General features: G+C 38.2%; 1 protein-coding gene across 1 annotated transcript in view; it reads right to left on the bottom strand.

The window, feature by feature from the left end:
- Positions 1 to 26148, bottom strand: part of spred2b (sprouty related EVH1 domain containing 2b) — a 61904-nt gene that overhangs the window by 20603 nt on the left and 15153 nt on the right. The window contains exons 2-3 of the mRNA XM_062995943.1: positions 3101 to 3278; positions 1290 to 1458 (exon numbers count right to left, since the gene is read on the bottom strand). Coding sequence (XP_062852013.1) covers positions 1290 to 1458; positions 3101 to 3278 — 347 coding nt within the window. The remainder of the gene's footprint in view (positions 1 to 1289; positions 1459 to 3100; positions 3279 to 26148) is intronic.

The following is a 26148-nucleotide window of genomic DNA, read 5'->3' as shown; positions in this document are numbered from 1 at the left end:
ATGCAGACTGTGTACGTTCTGCAGCTGGTAAGCATTTAGCCTCCCTACAGGCTGTAAGATAAGGCTTCAGTATTTTGTGTGTTGAATTAACACGTACATTTCACAATGAAAGCCAAACAACAGTGATCGGGCGACATGTTCACTGTCGGACCCTGGTGCAGTGCCCATGTGTTGTGAGAATAAGCAATCTGTCGATCAGCACTTTTCGTTTAAGCTAATTTAGGGCTGATGACAATTACTGTTTGAACAGATGTGCCAGGTGTGTACATTTTCGCACTACCAAAAGCAAATTGTCAACACCTTTTTAGATCACACTGTGACCTTCTGCCCTAACACACACCAGGCAATTTTAGAGAGCACTTAGTCACCTACTAATTTAGGGACTCATGTGAAGGGACTCGTATAAAGACCATTTATGTGGACGATCCAACCGCACAACTTTCCTGGTGTAAGATAAACCATGAGATTTTGTAGATGCTTCAACCCAGACAACTGGCCATGATGACTTGTCCATTTATGAAAGTCACTCACCATATCTACTGCATTTATACCATCAGCCCAAGTTATTGGTTAACAGCCAAAGTTATATTCTTAATAAGGTGAACAACAATGAAAAGAAAAAAATCCTTTATCTGTCTTCTTTATTTACTATTTTTATTATTTTTTTATTCGCTTGGACAGTACAGCAGTAAAGTATGCAACAGACTTTTGCATGGACATGATTGGCTAATGTCCGGTTGGGGTAGTCCAAAACAGCCTAGCCATAGGGAGGTGCATTTGCCAGTGTGCTTTCAACAGCAGTCCCAAGCCAGCATTAAAATAGGAGGGTTGCGTCAGGAAGTGCATTCGGCATAAAAACTGTGCCAAATGTGGTATGCAGACCAGATCTGCTGTGGTTTGCATATCAGACCAACTGCTGTTACCCACAGCAGCCAATTTTTTTTTCTTATTTGCTTGTTTCTGCGCAACCCAGTTACAGCAAGTTATGAATTTGGCAGTTGTGTATAGATGTTCTTGGTATTTTCAGAGGGCAGCAGGGTTTTGTGACAAGGCTTTGATGTTGGCATTTTCTCTGGGTAAATAAATAGATAGTGTGTGAACCTTGACTGCAATCAACAATGTAGACAAAAAGTAGACTTACTGAAAGCAATACACGTTGTGTAAGGTGAGCATTAAAGCACATCAATTGTGGAAATGTACATGTTCTGTATTGTGCACTTACATTTAGGAAATGAAAAACGAGTCAGTAATGGTGTAGCCCAGACTTTTTCATTGGTAAATGAACTTACCTTCTGTTATGTCCTCTAGAGCTTTCCGGACGCCTCGGTCGAAGGCACGGGCATCAGCGGGACTCTGGAACGTGAGGCCACACTTTCTGTTATCGACCTTCCAGTGGTGAAACGTAGGTGTGGCCTTGGTGTAGATTAAATCTTTCCTCACAAAACACTCCAGAACCACCTGCCAGTCAAACCAACACTGACTGTCACGAACATGCTACCAGCTTCGCTTGACACAAGCTTATGATTAGTTGTCATACAAATAATTGCAGTTTAATTGTTTCTCTATTGACTTAGTTTTTCTATATTACATATTAATACAATTTTACTACTTTATAAAGGGAAACCACAAATAATATCTTACATAGATATTAAACTATTAATGCCAAGTTTGCTAAATTCTTTTAACTGATAACCGACCATTATTATAGAATCCAATCAAAAAAGCTTCATATTAATTATTTATGCATTAAAAACAGTTCATCTAAAATATGAATCAACTACCAAACATTTACAATGAGAATGCTGAACTAGTTCTGCTTATAACTAAACATGCTAAACAATAAATAGAGATGCAGTTGGTGGATTAAACTTTCTGACTATGTTGGTTTAGTTATTGTAAAATGATAAGCAGTTTTCCCTTTGTACTGAAGAATGATGCAAAATATCCACATAATTTTTCATGTGGGTTAAAAAAACAACACAAATCAGCATGAGTTGAGATTAACGACTCTTTAACAACCTACAACTGTTTGTGATTTTATTTAATAATAGTTTTGATATTAATGATTCAAACATCATAACTGCATTAAAACGTTTAAGGGTGGGCGAGGATGCATTACAATGACCACTCCTTATTAAAATCAAGTGTCACCTGTTAAATAAATTCAATTGTTAGAGTTCACCCAATTTTACCCATTGTAATCTCCTTGCTGTATACACCACCTCTTTACTGATAGAGAGGAGCTGCTTAAAGCTATCACATGCCTCCCTACAACACACATGCAGTCATTGGCCACCTTTTTACCTGTCAGCAGTGGATTTTCTCTCAAAAAGAGTCATGCTCTGCTATTCTGTATATTCTATAATTATTCACCACTCATGAAGGTGCCTCGACCAGACATCAGACAGAGGTCACATTTGTGCAACGGGAATGAGACGCTGTGAACTACCCTTCCTCAGACACAGCCAAATTTGTCTGTTAGTTGCCAGACCAGATTAATGGCACAACTGACAATCAAACTTGCAAGCTCAGAGGTCTTGGGCTAGCGCATCGGACCACTTAGTCACCAAAGCACAACTTTTAAAACTGACATTTTATCTAACATTAATTAAACAATGACTTCTTTGTCAGATATCTGACACAGAACTGGTCCTTCGGTTATAACTGATTAATCAGTGACATACCTACCTACATAAAGCTTATTTCTCAAATGCATACAAAAGGTCCTATCAAAACTAAAGCATATGTAACTGCTAATCAGCAAAAAATCCAAATAAAAATTTATAGTTTACAGTCTTGACCATCAGCAATAATTAAATGGGACAGCATGGTGATTTACTTTCATTACTGTTAATAAACTAGTGAATGAAAATAAAGAATTGTGGACATTAATAATTACCAGTGATCATTTCCAATGATCATAATTAGCTTCAATAAAATGTAAAAATTGTGCTGATTACTACCATTGCTGTCCAAACACAATGAACAACTACAATATACTGAACAATGAAATAGAGGTAAGAAATTAATCAGAGCAGTTATTTCAGGTAGAATTTAACATGGTGTATTGATGTTTGTTTGGCTTGGTTCCATATCCTACCTGCTTGTCTTTGAGACGCTCTCCGTGAATGAGGAAGTCATTGTGTCCACTCAGCTCAGCCGGTGCCACCTTGCAGACGCCAACCCGACTGAGCCCTCCGCCCTCTTGAGCTAACCAACCCCCACTCGAGTCATCCCGGGTCATTACCACCGCTTTCACGCGTACGATGTAGCTGTCACTAAGAGAAAAAAGAACAAACAAAGAGAGAGAAAAGGGTTGAGTATAAAGATTCAGTTATTCATATATAATTTGTAGTAATAATAAGGGAGAGACATTAAGTAGAGTTTTTAAATACACATCCACTCCTGTGTCACACTGGTGAAGTCAATAGCTGTTCTGAGTGGTATGTGTGTATAAAGGTTTTAGATAATAATTAGGAGCTGACAGTGTGATCCAGCTGTTAGCATTGCCCCATATCAGGGATGCACTGATGCTCATATTACTATAGCACAGGGGTCTCGATATAATAAATGCTGTCAGCTGGATGCAGGTACCAGAGACTTGTAATTCCCAGCATACAGAAGACACAATTGACTGATAGATCATATGCGTTAGACTAAAAACCAGAGCGAATATAGCATCCTGCTTTGCATCTGTCTGAAATATGCAATTTGCTGTGGAATTTAAAATTGAAGGGTTGTGTTTAGTGATTTAACATTTGTCATGAAATATGAGGTGCAATGTGCAATATAAGGCGGTCCTAGCAATCATACAGCATCATAATTAAGTTAGTGTAACAGACTTTTTTGTGCTGTGGTGTGCTGACAGTCTTTGATGTGTGTGTTTCAGTAGTGAGTGCATTTTGTCCCTTTGTGAATTCCATAATCAATGAAAAAGTGTGCTTCACTACACATGTGATCATCTCTCTGCAGTATGTGCTCAAAAAAACAAGCCAGTAAATTATTATGCTCCCGATAGTTTGTCTAAGTACAGTTTAAGTACAGTGTGTTAAAACACAGACGAGTATTTGTGTATCTGTTAGGGTAGGATGTGCTGTGTATTGATTCTATCATTCTATTTATGAGTGTTATTTAATGACTGCCGTGAAATGTGGCACTTGTCTTTAAAAATCTGTGAAATTAAAAGCATTTTCTCGTAATTTTAGTAGGGCCCTAATTATATGTATTTTTCTGCCAAATTTGTATATTCTTACAGCAATAAGACATATTAGATGTACCTTGTAGTTTATTCTAGGTAACCAACTGTACCAGCTGGCAAGTGAGCTCTAGCTAGATAAACAATCATTCTGTCATATTTACGCATGAAAAAAGCATCGTTTCAAAAATTGTTTTATGACCGTTTTATGATTGCTCACATTTGTTTATTTAAGTACTTGTGACCATCCCTGATAAATAGAAGAATAGCTTAAACATACACAAAAGATGATCAGATCTTGCACCTTATGGTGGGCCTCAAAACATTTGATCAGTCCAAACTGCATTGACTTCCATCCAGGACTTTGCACACAACAAAACAGAGCAACTGAATTTTGTCATGCATACCAATGAGGCAATCAAGTATTAACAACACAATCAGGAAGACAGACGTGTCAGTTTGAAATCTACAGTACATGCTCATTGAGGAGAAAATGCTGCTTGTGGCCAGGAAACAATAACAGAGGAAAGAAGCATGCTTCTCTTGACATATTTGCACAGGAACTGGTCAAAAAGCTTGTGTGCAAATTTACTTTCACATTCACCTGACTTGGCAAAGCAAACAGCTCAGCGAATCGCCTCTTTCATTCTCGCTGTGTAATGTTTAGCAAGTCAGGAATCAGCCTTATATGGTAACCTGAGTCAATGTGTTCAATAAGTAACTAGAGACGGAGAGAGAGAAAGTGAACGAGTGAGAGATGGTACCAACAGAAGAGCAGAAAACCAACTAAATCAATTAGGGATTTGTGAAAATGATTGTGTAATTAATTATGTAACCAGTTGACCAGTGTTTGTAGAACAGGGCACTAGTTTCATACCGGATGTCTTTCGCATACACACTCAGCTGATAATATACACTAATCAGCCATAACATTAAAGCCACCCCTTTGTTTCTACAGTCACTGTCCATTTTATCAGCTCCACTTACCATATAGGAGCCCTTTGTAGTCCATCTGTTTCTCTGCATGCTTTGTTAGCCCCCTTTTATGCTGTTCTTCAATGGTCAGGACTCTCCCAGGACCACTACAGAGTAGATATTATTTAGGTGGTGGATCATTCTCAGCACTGCAGTGACACTAACATGGTGGTGGTGGTGTGTTAGTGTGTGTTGTGCTGGTATGAGTGGATCAGACACAGCAATGCTGATGGAGTTTTTAAACATCTCCCTGTCACTGCTGGACTGAGAATAGCTCCCCAAAAACAAAAATATCCAGCCAACAGCATCCTGTGACCACTGATGCTGAAAATGGCCAATCCAAACAGCAGCAATAGATAAGCGATCATCTGACTTTACATCTACAAGGTGGACCAACTAGGTAGGAGTGTCTAATAGAGTGGACAGTGAGTGGACACTGTATTTAAAAACTTCAGCAGTGCTGCTGTGTCTGATCCACTCCTACCAGCACAACACACACTAACACACAACTACCATGTCATTATAACTGCAGTGCTGAGAATGATCCACCACCTAAATAATACCTGCTCTGTGGTGGTCCTGTGGGGGTCCTGACCATTGAAGAACAGGGTGAAAGCAGGCTAAAAAGGTATGTAGAGAAATAGATGGACTACAGTCAGTAACTAGAGCTTCAAAGTGCTTCTATATGATAAGTGGAGCTGAAAAATTGACAATGAGTGTAGAAACAAGGAGGTGGTTTTAATGTTATGGCTGATCAGTGTATTTCTGATCTTAAAACCTACTGCTAGTCTGTATTACCTTAAGTTGGGATAAACAATACAACATTGGGACTCAATAACCAACCTTAATTTGCTTCAGCTGTGCTCATGTGTTATGTAAACACCACCAAGAGATTCAAGTGCTCAAGATGTCTTGAGACCATAGTGAAAACTAAAGATCTGTCACTAAATCTAAAGAGGAGATCATTTCATTGCACTATAAGGGCACTGGGTGTAAGATTTCCAAGACCTTATAAACATTCCCAGAAACACCATTGGGAGCATTATCCGAAAGATCCAAACACATGGTGCAGCAGCAAACCTGCATGGCCGTGGGAAAAAGCTTACATTTTCATCCTAAGGTATTAGCAGTTTCATCAGGAACACAAAATAAGCCTTGGTATCACTGCAAAAGACTTACTCTGTTACATGATCAAGGTTGGGACAAATGTGTCAGCAGCAACCATAAGAACATCCCTTTAAAAAACAAGCTCCACGTCACCATGAAGCAAAGGAAAGGTAGACTGAAATATGCCAAAGGAATGTGGGTCTACAGAACTCTGGGCACATCCAAGCACTGTTCATGGTAGTAAAAATTCTGGGACAATAACAGAAGCATGGTAACATACAAAAATGTGGGAAACAAATTAGACACTGAATTGCCCACATCAAACTTCATAAAGCATCGGTAGCTGCTTGCCCATTATTTTCACTAAATAAAATAGAATTTCTTTTTTCCATTTAAGCTTAAGCACCCTAAGCTTACCCTGGCTTGACAAAATTACTATACTCTAACATGTTTATCTGCAGGTTTAAAGAATTCAGAAACACCCTCTGTTATTAAGTTCTCAAGCAAGTTATATAAAAATGTAACCAACAGTTGTTCCTTTTTTACTTTACAAACGAAAATGACACTGCAAACAGAGGTTGTCATGTTTTTGTAAGTAAAAAATGTAAGATATGAAGTGAACTATGTAGGTTTTCAACACAGAAAAGAAAAGGACTTACTGTAAAAATACAAGTGGATTCCGCACACAAAGCTAATCTGCTTTGTTTTTTAGCCTGAATTTACATATTAAACGTTTAATTTTTCCATTTCCAAAAAAAAAAAAAAAAAAAAAAAAAAAGGTTACTTTGGTTCTAACAGGTTTTAGCAGATTTATGTTCTTCGACTGTTGTTTACCTAAACTTGAGAAATAAAATGTTCACTATAGAAGTACTTCTGTAAGTCGCTCTGGATAAGAGCGTCTGCTAAATGCTGAAAATGTAAAATGTAAATTTGAAGCTACATTTCAAGGTCAAAATGACAATATATTTCCCTCAATACACTGATGTAAAAAATAAAGGTAAACCGTGTTCCTGTCAGTTTTTGATGGGACACTTACTATTGTAACCCTGTGCCACCAGCACTATAGTTCATCTAAATCATTTTAACAGCTCTGACTTGTCTAAAAACACTAACTTTAGTATGTCATTTTACGCTAAAACTATAATCATGGAATAAATAACATTTTGCTAAAAAAGTCTCAGTTATGGTATAAAGTAGAAATAAACATATTTGGTAAAAATGGTCGGATTTGTGAGTGCTAAAAAAATCAAGTCAAGAAATAAGCAGAACATAGCAGATGACCCTGCTGCCCACCCAAGTTTACTAGTAATAAAAACAAACAAAAAAAACACACAACACTTTCCTATACTTTGGTAACAATAACAGCTTCACATAATAAAGCCTAGATTTTTGTTTATATGATTATGGTTGTACTCATTTCCTTTACTATTAGGTACTATTGTAAAATACATTTTAATCTTTTTTAGATTTCCTTCCCCAGGAGATTTGGACCCCCCACATTTTTCAATTCATGGCTACAGTCTTGCCACATTTACCACTTTACATTCACATGTACTGTAAGCTCTGTGTATGTTATAGTGACTTGTGACTTGACTGGGACTCTATCCTGAAGACTTGTGACTTGACTGGGACTCTATCCTGAAGACTTGTGACATGTGAACATAAACTATTTAAACAAGAACAATTTAAACAAATTAACACTACTATAACAAGTGGTTTCTCCAAATTCAACACAAAATGCTACTCCAGGCTTAGAATTATTTAACCTCTTATGTCAAGGGTTTTTAGTACTTTTGCTATTAACCTGCTGTAAACATGATGCATAGGAAGACACCAGCTTCTGGTAACGTTCCTGAGGAATCTTAGTAATAGACTGTTCTTGTGACTAGTTGATTGTAAACAGCTAAAGATTTTTACATTCTGTTAATTTAAATAAAATAAATAAAATGCATTTATGGCAGCTAAAGTTTGTGAAAACCCAAAGTTCCTCAATAACATAGACATGCCAAAACCTAAAGCACTGTCGCTTGTCAAACACAGTCAGAGAAAAGAAAATGTCAGTGATATATATGTGTCAGTGTGTGTCAGTGTGTGAGTCATCTTATCCATCTGTTAAGTAGAAGTTCAAAAAACACCTCTCTCTATCATCTTTATCATCATCATCCTTTAAAACTACCACCCTCACCCCTGACTGGAATCCACTGGCAGGGCCTGAAAGTGCTGGGCACTATTACAACAAGGATGATACAAAATCAATATGATGTACATATGCACTTCTAAAGCAACAGTCACTGTTGGATTGTGATCTTATGCCAACAGAAACATGTTTCATACATGCACTTTTAGACAGAAATACACCAGTACTTTATGAGGAACTAGTAAATGCAGTTCTGAGAACCTATCAAAATCCTGGATGTGACTAAGTACAACTTCCACATTATTCACTAATGTCAAGTTAGAGCTTACGTGTAAACAATATGTTACTGGAAAAAGCATGCCGATACCTAGAAGGGTGGGTGATTTACTTTTGTAACATTCATGACAGGTAGTTACTTGTTACACAAGATTCATCAGTTCAGGTTTTTAATGTCAAAGACAGTTTTGTATCACCAATTCACCTTACTTGCATGTCTTTGGACTGTGGGAGGAAACCGGAGCTCCACACAGACAGGACCCAGAACGCTTCACCTGGAAATAAAACTCAGGACCTTTTTGCTGTGATTTGACAGTGCTACCCACTGAGCCATTGTGCCACCTGGGTCAGCTAAAAAGAAAAATTCCGGCAAATTACAGCGATTCAGAATAAAGAAAATGTAATGTGTTTTTCTGTACCTTAAAAACTCCAAATCAACCACCGTTAAAAATATTTTACTGTGTGCCCAGGTGGTGCCGCAGCAGGATATTCCACTAGCACACCAGCGCCGAGATTCTGAACTCCTTGGTTCAAAACTCGGCGCTGCCACTGGTGCCATCTAGCGGGCATCATTGGCAGTGCCTGCGACAGACACATTTTTGCTAGGGCGGGATGACCGGACTATGTGGGCGGGGTCTTCAAACGCTGTATAAGGACCCTGATTGGCAGATAGAGAGGTGCCTGTGCAGAGTGCATAGGTGAAAAAGGGTTCCGCTAAGGGCTGCACGCGGGTCGGAGGAGGCGTGAGCAGCAATATACCCACCTCAACTGCAATCAGGGATTCCCCAGCAGTGGAAGACAAATTGACTATGCTAAATTGGGAGAAAATGCATAAATAAAATAGAAATATATACTATATATATATATATATATATATATATACTGTATATATTACTCTGCTATATTTTATTCTGCTAAAATTACAAAAAGGCAGAAAGATCTTGGTGGGACTAAATATCATTCTGAAACTAATTATTCATGATTAGGGTTGCAATGCATTTACAGAGCCAATCCCAGAAACACTGACCAAGAGGTGAACTAAACCTGGTTCACTGGACCTGTGTATCACCAACAATAACTAATTCTAAAGCTATATTATCAGAGCATCAGGAACATTATAGATGTATGTTCAGGTCCAATGCAGTTTGTTTCTCCAGTCCTAACACTTCACACATCTCATAGTGTTAGTCTATCACATGCTTGGAGCTGTACAAAAAATTCCAAGTTCTAAAACAACCACAGCTCCTTTTGGGGACTTGTTTATCTTCTCAAGAAAACCACATTTTCAACTAATTTTATGTAATATTTAAAATATAAACTTGATGTAAACTTGTTCTACTGCATTTCTGGAACAAATGAATATGCCAATGTTACAATGTGCAGTATCTGTCCCAATTACACAACACAGATCAATGATTTAAAACAAAATTAGTGTACTAAATGAAAAGGTAATACGGCAATTTACGTATTGCAACATTATACATTATACAATATACATTTTCTGTATACATGGTAATAGCAAACAAAACTGCCCAGGATACAAGTCACTTTTTAACCATATTTCATACTCTTTAAATACGTTCTGCATGGTTTTCCCACCAGTTCTCTGAAAACTGCCACCTCCTGTATGGACAAACAAGCATATCAGATGTTGAAATTAAACTATAACCACATAAAAGTGAATCAATTACAATTATATTTTAAAAACAAATATGGAGAAAGGAGTCTGCATTAATACATGCTGAGGTTCTGTGCAGGAATCTGCCTCCGATTGGTGTAAAACTACAGCCGTCTGTTCCACAACCATTCTAGACAAAGAACTATGAGGCATAATGTAAGTAATATTATTCAGTAAGGTTTGCAAGTAAAGGTTTATTAGAAAAATGTAAAAACTTTCAGCTGTTTGCAATAAAGCAATAAAACAAGAGCTATTTAAATAGCTTAACACAACTAATATAACAAGTGATTGCTCCAAATTCAACACGTAATACATATACCATTGTATTACACATTTGCACAATGTAAAACACACATTTGCCAATAAGGTGTCTTTATTCGCTGTAGCAGTCAGATTGAGATTAAATGCATCAAATACCAGGACTTGGTAAAGGTTTGCTGACTGTGATGTTTGATTGCAAGTTAGAAAGTCAAGAGTTAGAGGGAGTTAAAGGAACTACTAGACGTGGCAGAAAGATGACGCTATCACCAGCTACCACCAGACTCCTGAGGAGGCACATGGTCAAAAACCCTTAAGTGACTGCAAAGGACTTGCAGCAAGATCTGATGGCAGCAGGCACTGAAGTTTCAGTTTGCACAGTAAGGCACATACTAAACACTGAAGGTCTCCATACCTGAAATCCAATACATACACCTCTACTGACCCAAAAGCAAGAGAGGTCAGCACCAATATGTGCACCACCATATAGAAAAGCTAAAAAAGTTTTGGGATTCAGTTCCATGGAGCTATGGATCAGCAGTATGTCTGGAGGAGGAAGAAAGAAGCATACACTGAAAAAAATACACCCTGCCTACAGTGAAGTATGGCAGTGGCTCGGTGATGCTCTGGGGCTGCTTTGTTTCATCTGGCATTAGAACCTGCAGCGTGCAGAGAGCAAGATGGATTAAATCGAGTTTCAGAAAACGTCATACCTTCCGTGAGGAATCAAAGGCTTGGGCGTCATTGAACAATGATCTCAAGCATACCTCAAAGTCAACTAAGCTTGGTTTCAAAAGAAGGCACGGTAGATTTTGGAGTGGCCATCACAGTCGCCTGACTTGAACCCAATAGAAAAGCTTTGGTGGGATTTAAAGAATGCAGTTGCAGCATGCCAACCCAAGACTATTAGTGAACTGGATGCCATTACCCATGAGGAATGTGCTAAGATTCCTCAGGAACACTGCCAGAAGCTGGTGTCTGGCTATGCATCACACTTGCAGCAGGTCATAACAGCAATAGGTCTACTAAGTACTAAAAACGCTTGTTACGAAGGGGCTGAATAATTCTGAGCTGATGAAGACTGCAGTTGTCATTAAAAGTGATATTTTGTGTTGAATTTGGAGAAAGCACTTGTTGTTTTGGTTGTATTAAGCTATTTAAATTGTTCTAGTTTAACTGGTTAATTGCAAACAGCTCAAAGTTTAAAATTTTGCTAATAAATGTAATTTGCAATGGGGTCTGGTGCTTTGGTTCATTATGCCATAGTTGATAATTAGATCAACTATGTATTTTCACTCCAACATGTATTTGGCAATCAGCGTTATTATTATTATTATTTTTATCTATTATTTTTTAACTGGCGGATGTGTGGTGATTTTAGGGTGTTAATAACAAATAGACAACATTGTGTTACTGGAAAATCAAAAGCTAAAATGACAGCTTGAAGGGCAGCTCAGGTGGCACAGCGGTAAAGTACGCTAGCACACCAGAGTTGGGGTTTCGAATACATTGTATCGAATCTCAGCTCTGCCCTCCGACTGGGTTGGGCGGCTGCATGAACAACGATTGGCTGTTGTTCAGGGTTAGGGGTAAAAAGTCGGCTCATAGGTCCTCATAACTGGTGCAACTGCGGCCCCTGCTGGCTGACTGATGGCGCCTGCACAGGGCTGAGGAATAATGCTGGTGGGGGTGTGGCCCTCCGTACACAGTGCCCGTCGGTGTATGAACTCGACTCGTGCAGGTGAAAAATGCAGTCTGTACTGACTGTCAGCGGTGAAGGGTCAAATCAGTATAGAGGACGCAATCAGGGTAATTGGACGCGACTGGATTGGGGGAGAAAATTGGGGGGGAAAAGTGGGGGAAAAATGACAGCTTGATTTAAAAATAAAATAAATGCTTGAAAAGGAAGTCCCTATCATCTTATATGCACACACACACACACACACACACACACACACACACACAACAGAATGTCTGAAGGCGTCTGAAGCCACGACTCCCTCTGCTTGCTGGCTAGAAGGTGTCTCACCACGTCCTATTTCACATCTGCGTCTAGGGCGTTTGGATGGGACTCACTCAGCACAGTTTCAAGACAAGGCAATGTATTTAACACACAAGTTGCTAACACACAGAATACTCCTATACAGTATAACTATGACTGGATTTCAGCACCTACATTTGGACTGGCCTAATTACGGCATAGTAAACAACCTAAAGAAGGTAGTTAGAATTTGCCTCTAGTTATTTGAATGTCGTTTGTTAAGTGGTGTGTATTATATCAGTTTAAGGTAGGAAGGCTTGACAAGTCTACACATTAACTAAATCACTGTAAAGTTTCTTTGACATACACACTGAGACTAAATGTTGCTAGAAGTCAAAATATTGGGGAAATGGCACTACACTGTTTGGTCACTAGAGAAAGTGGGGTACATCTGACCAGTCAAAGCCTGCCCCTTTCCCTTGATCTCCTAACACATCCAGTCTGCATTCCACTGGCTTTTTCTTACCCATGCAGGTAGCAAGCTGGTTCACACTGAATGGACAACAGGAGCTGGTATCAGTAGTCAGTTGTAGCTAAGCATTGGTGAACTAAAATTGTCAATAAGTGCATATGAAACAAAATGAGATTTCTGAGTAAACCGTGTTTTAAGACCGAGAAATATCTAAAGTGCTTATTTAAACTCTCAGGGACAAAGTTTTTAAAGATAATTTGATCATTAAACAAAGCTTACACTTGTTAACCACAGTGAAGTTTATTTTTATTTATTTATTAGGATTTTAACGTCATGTTTTACACACTTTGGTTACATTTATGACAGAACAGGTAGTTACTCATTACACAAGATTCATCAGTTCACAAGTTTAATGTCAGACAGTCATGGACTATTTTGTACCTTCAGTTCACCTCATCTGCATGCCTTTGGACTGTGGGAGGAAACCGGAGCTCCAGAAGGAAACCCACGCAGACACGGGGAGAACATGCAAACTCCACACAGAAAGAACCTGGACCACCCCACCTGGGGATCAAACCCAGGACCTTCTTGCTGTGAGGCGACAGTGCTACCCACTGAGCCACTGTGCCGTCCAACCACAGAAAAGAAAGGGTCACTTTAAAAATGTTTCAATAATGCATGATAAAAGAGTGCTACATTATGGACACAGTCATAGACCTTCATTAGAGTCATAAGGGTATCTTTGCACCTTTATGACAACTGTATTCATATTATATTTTACTTTATATTGCTTTATTTTATTTTCTGTATGTCTGTAGAAGGGCTCTTTTATTTTGATTTGTTGTGTAGCCTCTGTCCACTCAAAAATATCAAGAAATGTAGAACAACTCAAATGTGCGGGTTGCACAGGCTTAATAAAACTGATTTGATTGAAAATCTTAAACAGATAAATGCAATATATCATTTTGTATTCAATTATTTTGGTCAAAAGTAAAACAAAGTTTCAACATAAAAGTGAAATATGAAGGGATTTCCCTTGACCATTACCAAAACACACAACAGAGCAGAAATATACTGAAAGTGGAAGTAGGGTTTTTTTGCCCTTTGATGTGAGACGATTATGTCTATAGACCCTTCTGTGATCACACACACACACACACACACACACACACACACACGTAAAAGTACACAAGTAAAGAGCAATGGCTTTATAATTCTGGACATAGTGCAGAAGCAAATTTAATTGGAAATCACCATTAAGGTTACTGGTAACCAAATGACGAGTGTAAGTACAGCTGTCTTCCAGTAAATGACAGAGACAGGAATATGGGAATATTTACATTTTCGGCATTTAGCAGATGCTTTTATTTAAAGCGATTTACAGTACTGTGACAGTATACAGTCTGAGCAATTGAGGGTTAAGGGCCTTGCTCAAGGGCCCAACAGCAGCAACCTGGCAGTGGTGGGGCTTGAACCAGTGACCTTCTGATTACTAGTCCAATACCTTAACCGCTGGCTACAGCTGCCCTATATATAATATATAACCAGGACATCAGTATGGTACTTTACAACTGCAACACATACACAATCAGCTGCTCTTTGGCCAGGTTTGCCCTCAGTAACCAGACTATGACTAAATAAACCATTTCTCAGGAATGAAAAATGACAGTAAACACCACAGAAACCCCTGTGTACGTGCTATCTGGGTATTTCTGGTGCATGTGCTGACAAGGCGGAGGCCTGGAGAACTGAGAAGTCATCTGATAGAGTGGAAACCAGAGATTTTTCAGTCTATTGGGTTAGAAAAAGGGGATACCCCAGTTATAAAACCGAACACAATTGTGTCCATTCTCACAGTATGAACATGTCATCACCTTTTTAGGTATGTAAGTATGGCAGAAGACTAAAATGCAAATTTGCACATTAACTCAGTCAAATCCTGGCAATCCAAATTAGACATACTGCTACAAGAACTGTCAAGGGATGGAAACATTTCAGACAATAAAAAGTCTGTTATTTTGTAATTACAGGGTGGTTTGTTGGGCATTATATCACTAATGCCATAGGCACTTATTTAAAAACAGTGGTTTTATACAGTTCATGCTTAGCCTCCTTATAGCTGGATGATCTACAGGAGATAACACTAAAGAAATAGGCCTGTTATAAACAACCTAGAGCAAAACAACACAACAACAGAGATCGCTAACAGGGTACTAAATGTCATATTTTTTCCAAATTTGCCTTATATTTGTTAAAATATTATTGTGTTCTCGGTTTTAATTTTTTGTGAAATCTTGATCTATGATTTTTTAATATAATAAACCATAAAATATACCTACAAGTACACATTATATTAAAAAATATCAACATAATTTGTATTTCTTGTGTAGTGTATTTTAGGCGTCCCAATTAATCCACACCTGATAATCAAGAAGCAACAGGTACCTTTTATGGCCATAGTGTATGCTGAATATGGGCTAGAATGATATTCAAATCAAGATCAATGAACTTTATAAGTAAATTGAAACATTTCTGGGTCACCAGGAGCAACCAATACAGCTTCATTCATTTATGGGGCCACTCAACAATAGCTGATATAGCCACATGGGCAAGGGATTACTTTGGCAAATCTTTGTCAAGCACTACAATACAGAGTTACATGCACATATGCCACTTAAAACTTTACTGCGCAAAAAAGAAGCCTTATGTTAACCATGTCCAGAGGCGGCGTCAAATTCTCTGGCCTCTGAGGCATTTAGGATGGACCATCACAAAGTGGAAACGTGGACTGTGGTCAGATGAATCAGCATTCCAGGTCTTTTTTAGAAGAAATGGACGCCATGTGCTCCGGACCAAAGACGAAAAGGATCATCCAGACTGCTATCAGCAACAAGTCCAAAAGCCAGGGTGTGTTATGGTATGGGGCTGTGTCAGTGCCCTTGGCAAAGGTCATTTACACCTCTGTGATGGCAGCATTAATGCAGAAAAGTACATTAAGATCTTGAAGCAACATATGCTGCCTCTAAGACGTCATCTTTTCCAGGGACGTCCATGCATTTTTCAACAAGACAATGCAAAACCACATGCTGCACACATTACAAAGGCATGGCTGCGGAAGAAGAGGGTACGGGTACTGGACTGGCCTGACTGCAGTACTGACCTGTCCTCAATAGAGAATGTGTGGAGAATTTTGAAACGAAAAATGTGACAACGACGACCCTGTACTGTTGCACATCTTAAGACGTGTTTGCAGAAAGAATGAGACAAAATAAAGCTGAAACACTAAATCACTTGGTATCCTCGGTGCAAAAACGTCTTTTAGGTGTGGTTAAAAGGAATGGCAACATTACAAAGTGGTAAATGCTTTACTGTCCCAACTTTTTTTGGAATGTGTTGCAGGACTGAAATGCAGGAATGAATGTTTATTAATAAATGAAATAAAGTTGAGCAGATAAAACATGAAATGTTTTAGATTCATCTCAGATTCATCCTGTCTGCAATGTCTGACATATAAATACATGTAGTTATGCATGTAGTTTTTCATAATAATTTCAAAGGGAAATGCAAGTACTTTGGGTTTTATTTACTGGACTATAATGGATCCTTAATAGAATATTGGAAACACAAATCTATGTGTAGTGTAACATCAAGAGCAAATGCATCTGTTTTGGAAAACTTTCAATAATGGCAAGCAGCAATGGACAGCTGGTAAAGGTCTGGCTGGGCTGAGGGTAAGTAGGTGTATGTTCAGTTTGGATTAGATTGCATTTGGTTTGATTTCGGTAAAATCCTGCCAGCAGAAGAACCATCATCATGTCTGAAGGTCTGAACCTACTAAGTGTGCTCATGTCTTTTCAGTAATGCTATAACCACAATGCAAGAGAATGATGAGCAAGGTTTGTAGTGACATGGTAATTTTAAACTTTAGGACCCTATCAACATAAAATCAATACAACATTAACAGGGTGCTTGACCTTTTTATGCCCAAGCTAGAATGTTCCCAATTTAATTAGGTGGTTTAGATGCTGTGAAGAAGAATTTGGTCATTCTAAAGACAAATCAAAGCAAAATCCTTCAATGATCGAGCTAATAATGTCTTTCTGTGTCCTTGTTAGTAGAAGCCTTCAAGTGCAGCCTACAGTGCTTGCACTTCAGCCTGCGACCATCAACACCACATTGGTCTGATCACCCACATGTTTGCGTCCACCCACACACACTCCCACATGCAAGAAACTTGCACTTCAAAACAGCATGCAGCCAATCCCTTCCTCAGAAAACAAAACAAACAGGCAGAAATGCTGCAGCATGGGGAGGAGACGGAGGATGAGGAAAAAACATTCAATCACAAAACAATCTGGAAAAACCAGACACAGCTAGGCTTACCGGCTGCTCTCATTCATTTCAGCACGTCCGGTGGCGTCGCTGAGGGTACTGGCGGTGCGAAAGGCAAAGGATGAGTCTGGCCATGGGCGCTGGAGCCGTCCTTGGTGTACACGACCAAGCTTTAGCTATTCCCACATACAACGAATGATTCAGTCTCCTTGAAAAACACACCAAGCGGTGGAGGATGAGTCATCGACAGCCATTCTGCCTTCAGCCGTCGGCCTACGGCCCAGCAAAGCACTGCTCTCGCTCTATATTCCTCTTTCTCGTTTCTCTGTTATTGCGCTCTACTCATAATCTGAGGATTTGAGTGAAAAGAGAATATGATCTTGATACCGTGCTGCTCCGATACACCTACATCTTAAGCTATGGCACCATCCAATGACACCCACACATGCTGTGGGAGGGTGCATGTGTGTATGTAAGAGACAGATCAACCAAACATGAAACAGTGCTGTTACTGTGTGCCTCCACATCACTCAATCCACCTACACGCTATATATGCACACCAAAAGCTTTCCGATGCCCATACGGCATACAAACGCCTACACCATTTAATTCTATAGCCACACAAAGGAGAGACTGAGGAGTTCCTACAAAGAAAACATGGCATGGAATGTAAGAACGATAAGCTGTAAAGTGCCATCCTAAAATGCACACATTCAAATTCAAGATAAATACCAGCCCATCTTCACCTGTAATGTCCTGACTTTTTCCACGTTCAGTCAGGTCCCAGTATCAGACATGTGACTAATACTAACATTTACATTTTCGGCATTTAGCAGACGCTTTTATCCAAAACGACTTACAGTTGTACAATCTAAGCAATTAAGGGTTAAGGGCCTTGCTCAAGGGCCCAACAGTGGCAACCTGGCAGCGGTGAGGCTTGAACTGGCAACCTTCTGATTACTGGACCAGTACCTTAACCACTAGGCTACAGCTGTTCATGCTAACATAAATCTGATACTGTAGTGGTGCCAACTCTCTGCAAGCATTTTGCCAAGCTTTAGGACAATCTGAGCCCTTCATTTGGAAAGTGCGCAGGCTAACAGTCAACAGTCAAGGGCTCTGGGCTCTAAATCAGAAGGTTGGGTTCAAATCCTAAATCCTACAAGCTGCCATTGGTGTCTCCATAGAGCAGTGGTAGCCCAGTGAATAAGGAACTGGACTAATGCTTAAATAGGTCACAACTGCAGAGTGCTTAGGACAAGTGTGTCCACTAAATGCTGTAAATTGAGCAGGCCTTTGATACTTTCTATTCAGGTAGGGCGACACGATAGCTCAGTGAATAGCACTGTCGCCTCACAGCAAGAAGGTCCTGGGTTCGATTTCCCAGGTGGAGCGGTCCGAGTCCATTCTGTGTGAAGTTTGCATGTTCTTCCCGTGTCTGTGTGGGTTTCCGCCTGGAGCGCCGGTTTCCTCCCACAGTCCAAAGACATTCAAGTGATGTGAATTGGAGATACAAAATTGTCCATGACTGTGTTTGACATTAAACTTGTAAACTGATGAATCTTTGGTGTCATGAATGTAACCAAAAGTGTGTAAAACATGACGCTAAAATCCTAATAAATAAATAAATTCTATTCAGGTGTGCTAGATCATAGATGACCAGAACTCTGACCCAAACGTCTTAACAAGCTGGGGTTTGCAAAGAAATGAATTTTTCATTTGATAATCAATGGGATTTACCAGCACTGAGCTTTGTCAATATCAGATTCCTATAATACATTGCAATGTGCAATGGATCAAAATGCTCTTTCATATAGATGTTTACAAAGCCCCATATAAACACACCAAAATCTTGTAAGAAGTCTGCCAGAGGAGCAAAGAAGCTTTAGCTTTTTGTTTTAGTTTTGTCCATGGTTTTAAATGGGAATAATGAACAAGGTTATGGTCAAGTGTCCACATTCGTTTACAATGCTTTTATTGTGATTTAAAGGTTGCACATGTATTTATTAGGATTTTAACATCATGTTTTACACACTTCAGTTACATTCATGACAGAAACGGTAGTTACTCATTACACAAGATTCATCAGTTCACAAGTTTAATATCAAACACAGTCACAGACAATTTTGTATCTCCAATACACCTCACTTGCATGTCTTTTGACTGTGGGAGGAAACCGGAGCTCCACACAGAAGGGACCCACCTAGGGATCAAATCCAGGACCTTCTTGCTGTAAGGTGACAGTGCAACCCACTAAGCCACCATGCCGCCCCAAAAGTTGTGAATTTAAATGTATCAGATGTGACTTTACTGTACTTAACACCACTTAAATAAAGTAATTCTCAGGTAATTTACTCTTATAAGACTGCATTATAAGGCATCTACTTCTTCATGTTCAATTTCTGTTCCAGTTTACAGACATTTTTCTTGTTCTGGATTAGTTTGTAGTGTAGTAGTGTAACTCTTTATTATAAAAAGTGCAGTTCCTTGATTCTGACACCAAACTCTTATATGTATTTAAATTTTTTGGGTTAGCTTGTTTGTTTTATCTGTTTCCCAAACTGCAGCGCTACCTACATATGACTTAAACCATAAAATAGACATTTATAAAGAAAAACTCAAAATACTGGAATTGTGTTCATTACTGTGTATCAGGTGATCTATGAATGTTAATTTATTCAATAAAACAATAACTTTCCAAAAACCAGTTAGTGCTGATCTGGGTGCAATAAAAATAAGTTCTGTCTAATGTCATGTTGTTCATTTTTACCATCTTATTTTGCCCATTTTGGTTTAAGATCATGCTTTTTCCTAAAATATAAAGACACTTTAGGAAGCTTTTTTTATATTATGTAGCCCAAAACCAAACCAAAATGAAATATTTGCCAAGTTAAAACACTAAATACTAAAGTTTAGCAAATAAAAAGGCCTGTCAAATGTGCTAAGCTGTTTCCTAAGAAATAATGTACCTAGAAAGATCACACCCTACATATTATAAAAACACAGTCTACAAAACACACTTTATAGCCAAAAGCACTTAACATAAGCTTGTTAGACATCCCATTCCAACCAAGGAATTAATGTCAAATCGATGTGGAATTCCCCCTTTCCCTTGTGCAGCTATAACAACCTACAATATATTGGGACGACTTTATAAAAATTAGAGTCCGTTTAGTGAAAGGAGCCTTTATTAGGTCAGGCATCGATGTTGGAATTGTCGTTCCAACACATCCCAAAGGTGTTGAGTGTGGGCGAGGTCGGTGTTCTGTGCAGTACATTTGAGTTCCTCCATGCCAAACTTGTCAAAATAATTTGAGTGGGGTAAAGAAATGCTGAAACAAGAATGTGCCTTTTCCAAACTGTTGACACAAAGATGCAAGCATACAACCCCTGGCAAAAATTATGGAATCACCACTCTTGGAAGATGTTCTTTCAATTGTTTAATTTTGTAGAAAAAAAAGAAATCACAGACATGCCACAAAACTATCATTTCTCAAACTGTCAACCCTCTGGCATTAAGAAACAATAAAAAAAGAAACAAATATAATAGTTGTGGTCAGTCACAATTGCTTTTTTTTAGATCAAGTAGAGGAAAAAAATATGGAATCACTCAAATCTGAGGAAAAAATTATGGAATCATTAGAAAACACTGCACCATTATTACTTTGTTGCACCACCTCTGGCTTTTATAATGGTTTAAACTCTATGAGGCATGGAGTTAACTAATGACAAACAGTATTCTTCATCAATCTGCCTTCAACTGTCTCTTGCTGTTGCCAGATCAGCTTTGCAGGTTGGAACCTTGTCATTGACCATTTTCTTCAATTTCCACCAGAGATTTTCAAATGGATTGAGATCCGGACTATTTGTAGGCCATGCCATTGACATTATATGTTTTCTTGAAGGAAAGTTTTCACGTCCTTTGCCCTATGGCAAGATGCATTATCATCTTGAAAAATGAAGTCATCATCACCAAACATCCTTTCAACTGATGGAATAAGAAAAGCGTCCAAAATTTCAATGTGGACTTTGGCATTTATTGAAGACCATCTCCCCTGTGCCTTTACCCGACATGCAGGCCCATATCATCAACAACTGTGGAAATTAACATGTTTTCTTTAGGCAGTTATCTTCATAAATTTCATTGGACAGACACCAAATAAAAGTTCCAGCATCATCACCTTGCCCAATGCAGATTCGCGATTCATCACTGAAGATCACTTTTATCCAGTCACCCACAGTCCACGATTGCTTTTCTTTAGCCTACTTTAACCTTGTTCTTTTCTTTTTAGGTGTTAATGGTGGCTTTTGTTTGGCTTTTCTGTATGTAAATCCCATTTCTTTTAGGTGATTTCTTACAGTTCAGTCACAGACATTGACTCCACTTTCCGGCCACTTGTTTCTCATTTGTTTTGTTGTGCATTTTCTGTTTTCAAGACATATTGCTTTAAGTTTTCTATCTCGATGCTTTGATGTCTTACTTGGTCTACCAGTATGCTTCCCTTTTACAACCTTCCCATTTTGTTTGTACTTGGTCCAGATTTTAAACACAGCTTACTGGGAACAACCAACATCTTTTGCGACATTCCACAATGATTTATCTTCTTGAAGGAGTTTTATAATCCTTTCATTTGTTTCAACTGACATATCTTGTGTTGGAACCATGATTCATGACAATCTGCTTTGTGCAACAGCTCTCCGAGGTGTAAGCACTCTTTTTAAACTGAAGAATAATTAGCAAATCTAATCCGCTGCAGATGTTTTGCTTTTAAACTGCAAATTACAGAGTGATTCCATAATTTTTTCCTCAGATTTGAGTGATTCCATATTTTTTTCCTCTACTTGATCTAAAAAAAAGCAATTGTGACTGACCACAACTATTATATTTGTTTCTTTTTTATTGTTTCTTAAATGTCAAAAGGTTGACATTTTGAGAAATGATAGTTTTGTGGCATGTCTGTGATTTATTTTTTTTCTACAAAATTAAACAATTGAAAGAACATCCTCCAAGAGTGGTGATTCCATAATTTTTGCCAGGGGTTGTATCATTTTTATTAGAGACCTGATTTTATACGTGTTAGCACAAGGTGTGGCTCTAATACATAAGAGCAATAACTGAGAGGGGTGTCTACATACTTTTGGCAACAGGGGTTCACATATTACATGCTTTGCTATCACAACAGACATATACCAGCAAAACTAGTCTGTATGTACTGTAGTGTTGGAACAGTGGTTGGCTCGATGCTAAGGTTTAAAACAACCAGCCTCCTTTTGTTTATGCATAAGTTAACCTGCTTATTACCTAGCATATGCACTAGGTCCAGATCTAGTATTAGTCTACCCAGTATTTTAATCTAAGGGTGGGTTCACATATAACCCATACCTGTTAAATACCAAAATAAAAGCATTTAAATGTGTGTGAAAGGTTCTGGTTTACTCTTACTTACAGATTAGAAAACCAAAAAACTGTTTATCTCTTCTTTAGGACCTGACGTAAAGCCCTCATACTTAAATTCCACCACAACACAAGGACCCTCAGCTCCAGCTGACACACATGACTCATCCAAAGGCATATCTAATACCTGCAAGCCTTTCATGTGTCTTTATCTGTGTGCTCAAGCAAATCATCAGGAAACAAGTACAAAGAAACATCCTAATTCAAAGAGGGAGCTTCTAAGAGAGCCTGGATGAGGGTTTATCTTGATAACTGAGGACATAAAAACATAAACATGATGCAAAAGTAAAACCTCTTATTAAACGTTCGTGGAAAGCAGTATTACGGAAAGGATGTGACTGGTTGGAAGTACCCAGCCAGTAGTCCAAGCAACATTTTCCCTCATTAATTCAAAGGTAACGATGTCCTGATCAAAATAAGCCAATATTTACAGTGATCCAAAACAACAGGCATTTAAACAGACTACTTTCAAAGCAAATAATGTACAATTGATTTCCACAGTTTGTGTGCAATCACAACATTACAGATGGATTGAGATGGCTTTAACACATCTCAATATTGGCCCCCAGTATCCATAATGGATTGGGACACCCCAGCAAGTGATTATATACTGTATTTTAAAGTGGCAAATGAAGCAATAAAAAGCTGCTTTTTACCACCGTCTTATGATGCCATTAGCCAACTTGTGTTTTTAGGGTTAAAGTCACCTCTCATTGACTCTCAACTCATAGCTCAAATTATAGTAACCATAAGGCTTCAAATTCAAGTTGCACGAACAAACAGTGACGGCTAGTGCTGGGCGGTATGACGGTACATTCTGTATACCATCTTCGATTCCTCATACCGTATGTTTTTTTTCCAAATACCGCCATACTGTAGCATAGTTAATATAACAACTGTAGGCTTGAATAGGCAGCAAATCGTATAATATTGTTCGCCACAATAAGCGCTATGGAGAGCTGTGCAGATTAGATACAGCTCACTAGATAGCCAGGTAGCATTAGCAGACAGTGTTAACAGATGAGAGAGGTTTCCTTGATATGGTGAAAACAGATGGAGGATTAAGAGAGGAAGACCAAATATGCATCGGAAGAACCTGCCAAAGAAATGAGCCGTGTCGGCAGTTTAGAACAGACTAAAACACTATATACTGCACGGTTTGTCTACACGATTCCTCTATAGACAGTCGAGAAAGAAGCTTTCAGAGCAATAATTAAAACACTGGATTCCAGGTATGTCTTACATATATGTCTAAAAATACTTCAGGTCAGTTGCTGAAGTAACCAACGTTATAAGCGAACTGGAAGCTGAGATATTTAAAGTCGTCCACTCACCAGTGGTCAAGTTGTACAGTAGAGCAAACGTTTTAATTGTTAAAGGGGGAGCTAATGGTAATTGTACAATACTTACATATTAAGTAAACAATAAATTGTATTTATTGAAACTGTTTCACGCGTACTGATTCCATCATATATTGTGTCATACTTACTGATTCCACACGTACTGATTCCATCATATATTGTGTCATACTTACTGATTCCACACGTACTGATTCCATCATATATTGTGTCATATGTAAGGATTCCACACGTACTGATTCCATCATATATTGTGTCATACTTACTGATTCCACACGTACTGATTTCATCATATATTGTGTCATACGTACTGATTCCACACGTACTGATTTCATCATATATTGTGTCATACGTACTGATTCCACACGTACTGATTCAATCATATATTGTGTCATACTTACTGATTCCACACGTACTGATTTCATCATATATTGTGTCATATGTACTGATTCCACACGTACTGATTTCATCATATATTGTGTCATATGTACTGATTCCACACGTACTGATTTCATCATATATTGTGTCATACTTACTGATTCCACACGTACTGATTCCATCATATATTGTGTCATACTTACTGATTCCACACGTACTGATTTCATCATATATTGTGTCATACTTACTGATTCCACACGTACTGATTTCATCATATATTGTGTCATACGTACTGATTCCACACGTACTGATTTCATCATATATTGTGTCATACGTACTGATTCCACACGTACTGATTTCATCATATATTGTGTCATACGTACTGATTCCACACGTACTGATTTCATCATATATTGTGTCATACGTACTGATTCCACATGTACTGATTCCATCATATATTGTGTCATACTTACTGATTCCACACGTACTGATTTCATCATATATTGTGTCATACGTACTGATTCCACACGTACTGATTTCATCATATATTGTGTCATACGTACTGATTCCACACGTACTGATTTCATCATATATTGTGTCATACATACTGATTCCACACGTACTGATTTCATCATATATTGTGTCATACTTACTGATTCCACACGTACTGATTCCATCATATATTGTGTCATACTTACTGATTCCACACGTACTGATTTCATCATATATTGTGTCATATGTAAGGATTCCACACGTACTGATTCCATCATATATTGTGTCATACTTACTGATTCCACACGTACTGATTTCATCATATATTGTGTCATACTTACTGATTCCACACGTACTGATTTCATCATATATTGTGTCACACGTACTGATTTCATCATATATTGTGTCATACGTACTGATTCCACACGTACTGATTTCATCATATATTGTGTCATACTTACTGATTCCACACGTACTGATTTCATCATATATTGTGTCACACGTACTGATTTCATCATATATTGTGTCATACGTACTGATTCCACACGTACTGATTCCATCATATATTGTGTCATACTTACTGATTCCACACGTACTGATTCCATCATATATTGTGTCATACTTACTGATTCCACACGTACTGATTTCATCATATATTGTGTCATATGTACTGATTCCACACGTACTGATTCCATCATATATTGTGTCATACTTACTGATTCCATCATATATTGTCATTTTTTGGGGCCAAGCAAAGCTTATAGTACTCAAAACCTTTACTATATACATGGTGAAATTAAAACTTTTAATATTCTATGTACTTATGACAGTAGAATAAGCCACAGACATATAAAAAGTGTGATATACTGTCGGAATCTAAAAAAAAAATACTGTGATACAAATTTTACAAATAAAGGAGCTGTTGCTAACTACTCTCATTCTGGCCACAAAATGTAAATAGCATGGTAATGTTCATTTACAAAATGACGTTTTGCTCTGTAATCCTAAATTTCACAAACAATAAAAAACATTTTAAAGAAATGATTAATTCAAG

This window comes from Trichomycterus rosablanca, chromosome 5 (genome assembly GCF_030014385.1).
Source record: "Trichomycterus rosablanca isolate fTriRos1 chromosome 5, fTriRos1.hap1, whole genome shotgun sequence".
NCBI classification, from domain to species: Eukaryota; Metazoa; Chordata; class Actinopteri; order Siluriformes; family Trichomycteridae; genus Trichomycterus; species Trichomycterus rosablanca.
Note: the sequence above shows the minus strand (reverse complement) of the source record. Positions and strands in the feature narration are given on the sequence as shown.